The sequence below is a fragment of the Palaemon carinicauda genome, chromosome 38, assembly GCF_036898095.1.
Source record: "Palaemon carinicauda isolate YSFRI2023 chromosome 38, ASM3689809v2, whole genome shotgun sequence".
Taxonomy (NCBI): domain Eukaryota; kingdom Metazoa; phylum Arthropoda; class Malacostraca; order Decapoda; family Palaemonidae; genus Palaemon; species Palaemon carinicauda.
Window position 1 is genome coordinate 9,257,883 of NC_090762.1, and position 12,500 is coordinate 9,270,382.

At 36.9% G+C, this 12,500-nt stretch overlaps 2 protein-coding genes across 2 annotated transcripts in view; one reads left to right on the forward strand and one right to left on the reverse strand.

The window, feature by feature from the left end:
- Positions 1 to 12,500, forward strand: part of LOC137630048 (probable ATP-dependent RNA helicase ddx17) — a 122,153-nt gene that overhangs the window by 37,891 nt on the left and 71,762 nt on the right. The window lies entirely within an intron of this gene.
- LOC137630086 (homeobox protein notochord-like) lies at positions 1,893 to 2,935 on the reverse strand. Its single transcript, XM_068361567.1, has one exon. It carries the CDS (start codon positions 2,822 to 2,824, stop codon positions 1,937 to 1,939), a length of 888 nt encoding a protein of 295 aa, XP_068217668.1. The 5' UTR covers positions 2,825 to 2,935; the 3' UTR covers positions 1,893 to 1,936.

The window sequence follows — 12,500 nt, forward strand, 5'->3', positions numbered from 1 at the left end:
TTTCGTTACCCTTATTGGAATTTACCTTTATGGCTATATATATATATATATATATATATATATATATATATATATATATATATATATATATATATATATATATATATATATGTATATATATACATGTATGTATGTGTATATATATATATATATATAATATATATATATATATATATATATATATATATATATATATAATGTATGTATATGTGTGTATATATATATATATATATATATATATATATATATATATATATATACAGTATATTTTATTGTGTTTGTAATGTTATTAAAAATATTTTTTCTTGATGCTAAGTTGTTAGTTTTTTAATTAATTCCTTGTTCCATATTATTCTTTCGTAAGAAAAAAAGTGCTAATTTACAATTTTTTGTGGAGTTTTCTTTTGAGATTAATAGTCATACTTGAGTATTGCTTACCCTTATTTCTATGGCCTCAAGATTTGATGTATCCTTAAAGACACATTATCAAGTTCTTTTTTCATTATTTTTTTTTTTTATATAACAGAATTTTTTTTTTTTTTTACATCAAGAAATTATTTTGTGTAACATGAAGATTACTACTGTGCATTTTGATTTCAATAGATTATTTTCTTATGTATTCTGATTTCGAAAGATTACATTTTTAAGTATTTTGGCCTCGAGAAATTATTTTTTATGGATTTTGACTGAGATTACTTTTCATTTATCACACTTAATAAATTTAATTCAATTGGGCTGATTTTGCCACTATATTATATACAACCTTAATGAGCTTGAATTAATCCTTTGTATCTGTGCGTTATTCATATTCTTAAGTTTAATTGGAGTTTATATTTGGTGTAAAAATGTACTACAGATTTTATAATTTTTATACCAAATAGAGGCCTGAATTCTTTCCCGCAAATTAAAGCAGTTGCAATACATTATGAGTGTCCACTATTCTTCAAGACTACAATTATCTCATAATTGTTGGTAATACCATTGGTGTTTACATTTATTTGTAAATTAATCTTATGTGTATTACCATTTTTTTTAAGCTATAAATGTAATTTTTTACTAAAGATTTCTTTAACCTAAGAAAAGGATTGAAGAGAGAAGCCAGTTTTAAACCTTAAATATTTTTTATTACAAAGACTAGATTATCGTCTATCTTGGAATTCATAATACAGTTTTTGGAAGAAATGTCGGGATTTTTTTTTATCAATATATTATAACAAGAAATATTACATAAAATACAGTATATACAGTTGCGGATACAGTAGGAACGGTTTCAGCACTGTATCTGGAATGCTCAAAGATACACACACACACACACACACTTGTCCAAACGGTTTGTCTGCGGTCACTTTACTCGACATATCGCTGGATATGATTGCAAGGAAGAAAGATGAGCGTTATATCACTAACTTTTTTTGGATTTAAAATGAGTATTTTCTTTTAAATAAGTTTTATATATAATCTGATAGCTTATCACTATAATGACATTTGGTTTTATTAAAAGTTTATCTGTCTATTTTCCTCCATTAAATATAATGGCGGTGACTTTTGCGTCATGTCCTTGACTTAGATATTATATTTTCATTTCACAATGAAATCACTCAAGTCGACGACTTCGGTCCTTTGAAAATATTCTGTCCCGCTTTCAATCCAACGGATATTTTCATCTACCGCATCTGTAGCGGAAACTTCTGTTAAGGTTTCCGATTATGGCGGAATACTTTATTTTTTTGTCTTGGCGATCTTGCTATCCGCTCGAATTATCTCGGAAGAGATATGAATTACCTCAGAGGGGGAGACTCTTTCAACTTTTAGTTTCCACTGATGTAGATAGGTCACATTTCACTGTGGTCGAGAGATCGAAATTTCCCGAGGTAAGTTCAGCGCGGTGTTTGTTTTAGGTCATGCCAACGCCTTACGGTCTCGCGGCGTCTACCGTTCACTTTGCCCTCGTGGGAGTGGTGCTTAGGTCAGCTGGCTCACTTTGATGTTCGGCGTAGGCCGCCGTCAGCGTAGCCGCCAGGTAGGAAGGATAGGCAGATGCCCCTCCGGCCAGGGAAGAAAGCGAACTCTGCATCTCTTGCTTTTTGTGGGGCGTTTCCTGATGGTGGTGGTGCTGCTTCGGGTTCTCTTCGCGTATGTCGTCCTTGGACGTCGATGGACTGTCTGGAGAGGGTGGAATTTCGACCATGGGCGATATCCTGTCGTCTCCGTGGGACAGGGACTCGCCGGAGTCTTCTGTGTGAATAGCAGGGTCCTGGTTTCCGGCCAACTTGGCGTGCTGCTGCTCCATGTATTGTTTGCGCCACTTAATTCTACGGTTTTGGAACCACACTTTCACTTGAGCTTCCGTCAGGTTGAGCGCTGCTGCCAAGTAGAGGCGCTCCGGTCCGACCATGTACTGCTGGCGTGCGAACTCCGCTTCGAGGCGTTCTAATTGTTCCGCGGTGAAGATGGTGCGGACGCGCTTTACTTTGGCCTTGGCGGAACTCCCGCCCGAGGAGTTGGAGTGGATGCCACCGGAGCCTCCCTGGTCGCCGCTGACTGAAGGATAAGGAGCGGGGCGTGAGTGGCGCTCGGCGTCTCTCCGGATGGCCAAAGAGCGGCTCACTTGTTCAGCCTCTTGCTGATGGCGCCCTAGGATGGCGTCGATCGTGAAGGAAGCCGCCCTTGCTGGCTGCGGCCGATGCCACACACTCGTATTGGAGACGGGTGACGAAGGGGGAGAGCTGGGTGGTGATCCTTGCGTGGGAAGTGCCCACGGGAAGGGCACGCCGCCCATGCTGAGCAGTGGGTTGAAGAAGGGGATGCCCGTTGCGTGAATCATGTTGAACAACTCTCCTTACTCTTCACCTGTCACTATGAGACTGATACAAGAAAGCTCAACTCTGCCGTCTAAATGCCAACCCACCTGACTCCTCCCCCGTTTCGTGTGACTGGGGACAACGGCAGACTATAGGCTAGTCGTATCTCTATGGGAACGCCCACGGGATTCGCTGACCTCCGCCCACGAAGGCCCCCAGGGAGACCATTAAGTGTCGGCCTCCATTCTCGAATTCAGTGGCGCTCAAATGAATCGTGTTGACCTCTCGCACCAAATGCTTCCCAAGACAATAATAGTTGTGAGGGAGGGAGCTTCTTCCCCCCACCCACCTCCTCTAACATCCTGCATCACTTCCCCTTAATCCCCCATCTACTATCCCCCTCTGTAAGAGTAAGAGCAGCGCCTACAACAACTAACTTATTGCAATGGCCCTAGGCATCCATGCAACGAATAGGAATGGAGCCATTATTCTGCTCGTGCCTTGTCCCACCCTATGGCACCATCTCCCTCCTCCCCTCCCCCCCCCTCCCGCGGAAAATGTTCATTGTGCACCATGATTACCTTTCTGTACGAGTACAGTACTCTATTTCCCTGTTAATCCTCCTTGATTCTTTTTTTATAACAATACCGGAGAGGGATATGAACTTTCTTTCCGGCCAAATGAATGAGAGAGAAGTTTCATTGACATTAGTTTTTCTTTGTTCGAGATTTTTTTTTCTTTTGTTTCTTTGAAATAATTAAGCATTTGAATTTCTCGTCTTTGTAAAAGTATTCGGAAGTGCCTTGTTCAATTGTGCCAAATATGGTAAGTGGAAGCAAAATAAACTAGTATTCTAATTGGCTGGGGCATCTCCCTTATATAATAAAGAGCAAGTGTGTGTATACATATATATATATATATATATATATATATATATATATATATATATATATATATATATATATATACTGTATATATATGTATATATATATATATATGTATATATATATATATATATATATATATATATATATATACTGTATATATATGTATATATATATGTATATATATATGTATATATGTATGTATATATGTATATATATATATATATATATATATATATATATATATATATATATATATATATATATATATATATATATATATATATTAGTTTCCGGTCACGCTCAACTCTACTCGTCCCTCTGGTAAGGGGGAGAGGGAGTACTTATACCCTGGTGATATGCGGTTGCGCTTATTTGAATATCTAAATATTTAGCCGGCATTTTGACGGGTCGCGTACACTAGTCTAATCAAAATTGATAATAAAGCATACAGTGTTAAAATAATTGCACTGAATTATAGATTTTTTTTTGTATCGAGTAAATACTGAATGAAAGAAACCATTTTTTGTATGAAGTAATAATCACGCAATATTCATAATTGTACATTTATTCATGTAATTACTTTTTGGAAATTCAGATATCGTCTCTTGGGAGCAAGAGGCCGATTTCTCTATCTCTCTCTCTCTCTCTCTCTCTCTCTCTCTCTCTCTCTCTCTCTCTCTCTCTCTCTCTCTCTCTCTCTCTCTCTCTCTCCTTGTCAAAATAGACAACAAATCCCATGTCTCAGATTCACCAGCAGTCAATCCTGTAATCCCACACTAAGTCGGATTTCCTCTTGACGGAGAGAGGCAGAGGGAAGGAAGGGGATTTTACGGCTCAAGTGATATATTCTCTCTCTCTCTCTCTCTCTCTCTCTCTCTCTCTCTCTCTCTCTCTCTCTCTCTCTCTGCGACAATAATCACATTAAGAAGACTTTCTAAACGTATGGTAATTAACTTGTTTAAAGTCCATCAGAATATTTCATAACTATCAGGTCTTCTCCATCATGAGGCTCAATACTACACAGTTTTCTAGAAGTTTTATTCCAGCCGTTACCAAGTTGTGGAATGATCTTCCTAATCGGGTAGTTGAATCAGTAGAACTTCAAAAGTTCAAAGTTGGAGCAAATGTTTTTCATGTTGACCAGGCTGACATGAGTCTTTTTTATAGTTTATATAGGACATATCTGTTTTGACACTGTTACTGTTTTTAGAATGATACATTGTTAATTTAATTTATTTTCATTTATTTATTTCTTTATTTCCTTTCCTCACTGGGCTATTTTTCCCTGTTGTACCCCTTAGGCTTATAGCATCTTGCTTTTCCAACTAGGGTTGTAGCTTGGATAGTAATAATAATAATGATAATAATCTCCATCTTTCCTTTCCATCTTATCATTTATAGGAAGGTTGTCAATAGAGTTCCATTTTTTTTCCCATTGAATTCAAGATAGAGCAGATCTTATCGTTCGTTAGTTTTATATGAAAAAATGAACGACGAATAAAAGTAGAAATGGAAAACTGCTGCAGAACCACGATTTTTTTTTTTATTCATTCTCGTTACATAACGTTTTTTTATGAATCAGACCTAAAAATCCTTGAAATTCATTTATTATGATTATTGTTATCGAAAAATATGCCCTTGAGTTTTATCATTATGAATATTTTTTATTACAAAGACTAGATTATCGTCTATCTTGGAATTCATGATACATTTTTTGGAAGAACTGTCGGGATTTTTTATCAATATATTATAACAAGAAATATTACCTAGAATACAGTATATACATGTTATCATTAAACAGCCCTAAGCACATTATATTCCCTGGAGTGAATCCAGATCACAACAACAACATGTCTTCAGAGAAAAAATAAAACAATGAAGATGATGAGAGTGACGAGGCTTGTGAGTCCTCAGGTCTATTGTGCGGCAAATGAGAAATTCTCTACCACAGATGGGCTGGAAGATTCTTGTGTAATGTTCTCCAATCTTCCGAGTAGGATGCGGAGGATGAGTTGTTTCTTTGCCTTGGAGGGCGTGATGAGTTTTTTTTTCTTATGGGGTGAGGGGTTTTGGAAAGGTTTTGACCGGACTTTGCATTGGGGTAATCCTTCCCATTAGTTAAGATGAATAGGAATAAGTTGTCTTTGGTATTTTGAATAAGGGATCTGGGTTCCAAGCGTTATACATGCAGAAGTCCTTTTCAAAGACCGTATAAATTTGAACAAAAATGCCGGGTTATAGGTCCGTTGTAATTAATTTATCAGTCTAATGCTTGAATGTCTAAATGCACAAGTTTTCCCAGAGAGAGAGAGAGAGAGAGAGAGAGAGATGAGAGGAGAGAGAGAGAGAGAGAGAGAGAGAGAGAGAGGAGAGAGAGAGAGAGAGAGATGACTGTTAGTTTTATGTAAATATAGATTTCGACTCCCAGAAATCTCTCTGAAACTAATAGCTATATGCCTTGCCGGTTAATCTTGGCTTCCGGTTCGGGAAGGTGATGTTCATATGGATGGCTGTATAGTTTTATGATAGGTAGAGGATTTACAATGTATTAGGAGTTAACTTATACGTGATGCATTAGGTTAACAATTGGCAACTTCTTAATGCATCCGTAAATAATATTCAATATATCATAAATACTATTTAATACATTTGGTAAATTACTAGAAAAAGAATGTATGACACATTGGTTAAACCGCTTTTGTTATTATTACTAGCCAAGCTGCAACCCTAGTTGGAAAAGCAAGATGCTATAAGCCCAAGGGTTCCAACGGGGAAAAATAGCCCAGTGGTAAAAGAAAACGGGGATATAGATAAAGGATATAAGAAGTAGTGAAAAATTAAAATAAAATATTTTAAGAAACATTAAAACAGATAATTCGTATATAGACTATAAAAATACTTATGTTATCCTGTTCAACATAAAAACATATGCTTCAAGTTTGAACTTTTGAAGTTCTACTGATTCAACTACCCGATTAGGAAGATCATTCTACAACTTGGTCACAGCTGGAACAAAACTTCTAGAATACTATGTAGTATTTACCCTTATGATGGAGAAAAAAAAGGGTGTTTGATACATATGCCTAATAAATATCTAGAAGGCACACCAAGATTTAAAGTGTAGTGTGCTCGGTGAGGCAACTGTACTGTACATCCAAGTAATAAAAATAAAGCCATCAGTTAAGGCTATTGAAATTGTCGTCCGAGGGACCTTGTTAAGTGCCTGGCTAGGGAGACTAATAACGCTGTCCTCTTGCTGCCTTGATTCCAATCGCTTAGGCTGCCCTTTTTTTATGAAGTCTCTCTCTCTCTCTCTCTCTCTCTCTCTCTCTCTCTCTCTCTCTCTCTCGTAAAATGCTTGTACAAATATCAACATACGATTTAATTGCCAGAAAAGTAATGCCTTTAGGTTTTTCAAAATTAGTTTAGAGGTTAAGTTGCTGCCCCCCCCCCCCCCGGTCTCTTTTCTCCCTCGTCAGATGCCAGTACTCTTCAACTTGGTGGAACGATCCATGGACCTACCAATCGTGAACTGGGTAGATAACAGTAGATGAACTAGGTAGATAACAGTAGAAAAATGAGCAGCAACTTAACATGGCTTCCTCATCCTCAAGTTTCATTAAAAAAGTAGTCGGCTTCGAGAGAGAGAGAGAGAGAGAGAGAGAGAGAGAGAGAGATTTTCATAAGACCGACACTGAAGACAATATGAAGATTTGATGATGAGCCCCCGTCAAAGAGAATCTAATATGGCCGCTTCCTTTCTCTAATGAAAGATTTTCGTCTTTTCCTCACTTGTTCCCCCCTTTCCCCCTGTCGTTTCCCCTTTTCCAGAGAAAGAGAAGGGGGAGAAGAGTTCTGAAAAGAGGTTGCTGGTCGAAGGGATAAAAGGAGAGAGAGAGAGAGAGAGAGAGAGAGTTTTAAATGCATCTAGTACATTTTATGATATTTTTATGCAGTCTAAGTTTTAACTTTTTTGGGGGATGATAACAGCTATTTATCATAATACCGTGTTTAAATTTGTCTTAAATAGTCTTGCTGAAAATACCCTCATGCATTTAAAAGAGGATTAAAATTTCTGTATATTACATGTTATAGGAGATAAAGGGATGATTGTCGAAATGTATGTATACAGAGAAAAAAATAAATATTTCAAAAAGTATGATATGCATGTAAACAAGAATGAAATAGATAAGTAGAAAATTATTTATTTTCTCGTACATACTGTGACCGTTATGTTGAGCCTTGCAAGTTGATGAAAATAAAATTTTTAGTTATTCGTGTTCTGTTCAGTGTACTGATGCAACTAACATAAGTTGGATAAAGCGTTGAAACTAAAGGTCGTTTATTTTATTTCGTTTATATTATACGCGTATTTATTTACATCATACTTCTCGTGTGTTTTCTTCTATTTACGTTTATGTATTACAAGCTTCCTCTTCGTATTAGTTAATTTGCCTTGTTATTATATCAGAGCTTTTTGTTTTCAGTTATTTTACCTCATTAATCCTCGTCCATTTTTTATTTAATCTCTTATTCTCTTATATTCTGTGATTCGTCATATACTTGCTGCTTATTTTGCATACAATAGATTGTACATTTTAGAATTTTTCTATGTCTTAAGACATTTGTAACATTCATTTTCAACTCCATCTCTATTTCATGTACTTTATCACTTTTTATCCTGATACGTATTACGTTTGCTACCATCATTGGCTTTACGGTGTCATGTGAACGACCTCCCTCCCCTCTAATGAGATTTTGATAGCCGCTATAATGTTAGGTTGGACCACCTTTTTTAGGACGTGGGCGGTCCTTTTGAAAAGGACTTGAAGACGTCAGATGAAGGAATGGGATGGGGAGGCGGAGGAGGATGAAGAAGAGGCAAAGGAAAGATGTGAAATAAGAATAAAAGGAGGAAATGCAGGGTATTATTATTATTATTACTAGCTAAGTTACAACCCTAGTTGGAAATGCAAGACGTTATAAGCCCAAGGGATCCTAACAGGGAAAAATAGACCAGTGAGGAAAGCAGACAAGGAAATAAATAAACGATATAAGAAGGGATGACAAATTAGAATAAATTATTTTGAAAACATTAACAACATTAAAACATATTTGATTTATAAACTATAAAAGGACTTCTGTAAGCCTGTTCAACATAAAAACATTTGCTGCGAGTTTGAACTTTTGAAGTTATACTGATTCAACTACCCAATTAGGAAGATCATTCCACAACTTGGTTTAGTATTGAGCCCCATGATGGAGATCGCCTGATTATTAGAATCAACTGCCTGCCTAGTATTACGAACAGGATGGAACTGTCCGGGAAGATCTGAATGTAAAGGAGGGTCAGAATTATATTAAAAAAAATTTGCAACATGCATAATGAACTGATCGAACGACGGTTCCAGAGATTAATATCTAGATCAGGAATAAGAAATTTAATAGACCGTAAGATACGGAATGAAGTAATTAGGAGTACCACAATAGTTGGAAAACTATCTGATAAGATCCAAGAAAGTAGACTGAGATGGTACGGTTATGTCATGAGAAGAGATGAACAGTATATTGGGAGGAGAGTGCTGAAAATGGAGGTACAGGGAACGAGAAGGAGAGGGAGACCAAAGCGAAGGTGGGTGGACTGTATCAAGGATGACCTTCGATCAAAGGAATTAACCGGTGATGAGGTGTGGGACAGAGGTAGATGGAGAAAGCTGACCAGAAACGTCGACCCAACAGCTGACTAACTAACTTAATTCTAGTTTATCGATTAGGTTTACAGGCAAATTCGGCTTCTTGAGATGTATTATTATAATTTTTAGTTAAATATAGATCTATGAAAGGAACTCTTACAATATTACCGAGGCGTTTCGGTTCTTGACTATGTACTTTTTATCTTCATATTTTAGTTGCCGTAGACAAAGCAGTGAGATGAACTTTGTAAAGGTACGGTTAACATTATTAACCTATCATTTTTAATTTACCGTATAGATATTTGTTTGAATATTGTATGCATATATATATATATATATATATATATATATATATGTATATATATTTATGTATATATATATGTATATATATTTATGTATATATATATGTATATATATTTATGTATATATATATATATATATATATATATATATATGTATATATATATATATATGTTTATATATGTATATATATATTTATATATGTGTATATATATATATATATATATGTGTGTATGTGTGTGCGGGTATATGTATGTATGTGTGTGTGTAGGTTTGCTCGAGCAGTGATTTTAAATCCTGGCAAGTGGTTCCCTGACTAATTTATGAATCCCGTGGAATGTATAGCCCGACTTTAAACCTCGTGCCTTTGCCTGAGGATGTGTGTGTTTTGTGCATACCCATAGAGAAGGCAGGTCCGTGTCAATGGGGGGAGATTTTAAGAATGGCGCCCCGTGGCATTATTTTGGCAATAAAACTGATCCGTGAAAATGGACTGTCTCTCTCTCTCTCTCTCTCTCTCTCTCTCTCTCTCTCTCTCTCTCTCTCTCATTATTATTATTATAATGAGAGAGAGAGAGAGAGAGAGAGAGAGAGAGAGAGAGAGGGGAGAACGTACTTAATACTTTTAAATAAAAACATGGGATAACAATAATAATAGTAATGCGAGAAAGAGAGAGAGAGAGAGAGAGAGAGAGAGAGAGAGAGAGAGAGAGAGAGAGAGAGCGTGCTTAATAAACACCATTAAAAATGGGAAATTAATAAAAATGATAAACCAAATAAAGTTAGTTAACCTTTTACATATTTGACTCTCTCTCTCTCTCCACTGTTTAACACAGGGAAATAAATTAACGGAAAATTAACACAGAGATTATTTTATATTAAAAAATAAAAGGAAATTTAAGCTCTAGCACTGGTAGCACGTGATCCACGCCCATCTTGTGGCGTGTATGGCTACCATCAAGGCCAGTCACGGGTACCTTATGCCTTGAGGTTGATGAATAGTTCGGTTGTCCGCAAGAATGCTTTGCCAATACCTTAGATGACTGGACACCAAGAAAGGACAAACGCTGTCGGCACATACTTTAACCATAGGACAGGGTGCTTGTCTAGCAACCTCACCCCATAAATCAGTGTTGAGATCCAAGAAAGCATCGTCTCCAGGAGTTAAAAGCCTTAACGGATATAGTTCTTCTCTTTAATTTATACAAAGTCAAAGTCAAAAACCTTTATTCCATTATAAAAATGGTTATTCTGTTACATAATAATATAAATTATTTACATAAAATTCACAATAATTGGATTGTAAAAATTAGGATATATATACATTCAAGTAAAATTTAAAAAATATTGCTTAAGTTTCTTTTTGAATAAATCAGAACTAACATTTATACATTTTCTTATTTCCAGAGGTAGTTTGTTCCAGCATAGATCGATGGAAGAAAGCTAATTAAAAGAAAACAATAATTTTATAAATTTAGGAAAGAAAAAAACAATCATTTTATAATTTTAGGAGGAAAAAATGTGATGAATGCGATTTACTCATGATTTCCATAAGGCAACTCCTTTTACAACCTATGAATCCGTACTCTGTCATTAGTGTATCGGTAGAAGTGGTCCCTCTCGGCTTGACAAGAGGAGGAATCCGTCGCTGCTTCTTGATCGACAACAGAGGAAATTGGCGTGAAGGAGTTAAGAAGGATCTTATGGAATTTCGGGAGTTTTTGTTCGGACAGGATTCGATTCCTCGCCAGGACCCTCCGGGGACTCGCATCCCAAATGGAGGAACAAGGGTCCGGGGAGGTTGATTGGGGGACATCCATGGGCGGTTGTCTTTGTGACACGGCGGTTTGTATGAAGTTTATTGGTCCTCCTACCTCCTCCCCTTCTCCTACTAAAATATTTCCCCATTGGGCCTCCCCCTCTCCCGCCTTCCTTGGCAAATCTGATCATCTGGGCATACAATGTACGAAAGTGAATTGCGAAGACAAATGAACTTTTCGGTGACGAGAGAATATAATCGGATGAGCGGAAGTATTCATGCTACTTGTTTATTGGCAGGGGGGGGGGGGGGGTGAAAGTTACGTCCGAAATTCGACATAAACAAGAATTATCGCTTTCCAAATTTAAGGGTAATCGCAGCGACACAACGAAGGGAAGACGAAACGTATATATAGTAGTATCCTTGAAATTGCCTGTGACAAATGTCCATCGCTATTATCTATCCAATGGCATCTGCCCCTTGGACATGGTGAGAGCCTCAGAGAACGATACATCCTCCATCCTTTTGTCAGGAGAAATTGGCTTCAAAGATAACAACTGCGGCATCCTGTTCTTTTCTTTATGGAAACTTCGCCCTTTATTAATATCTCGTATTGACACCTTCGGAATCCCAAGCCTCTCTTAATACTCTCCCTCTCTCTTTCTCTCTACTTTTCGCTTAATTAGTCCCAGAGTAAATGTTTGCTGCTGGATCCCTCTCCTTCACTCGGCTTCCATTCAAGAGAAGAAAAAGGGATGATACGTCCAGTCTCTTTGTAGTCGAGCGCTTCTGAATAAAAGAAGAGAAAACCGACTGAAGAGAACGACGCCGACGACGACAACGGGTGTTGTTGGAGTTGTGATAAAGGGATCTCTCTCTCTCTCTCTCTCTCTCTCTCTCTCTCTCTCTCTCTCTCTCTCTCTCCTACAGTTGGTAATTGTAGGAATACATTAACAAGACAGAATTAAAATCTATATGTAGACAGCTATCGAACGGATTTGGGTTCACGCTCAATGGCAATAAGGGGCCCAGCTTGCTGGAATAAACTACCTCTGGAAAT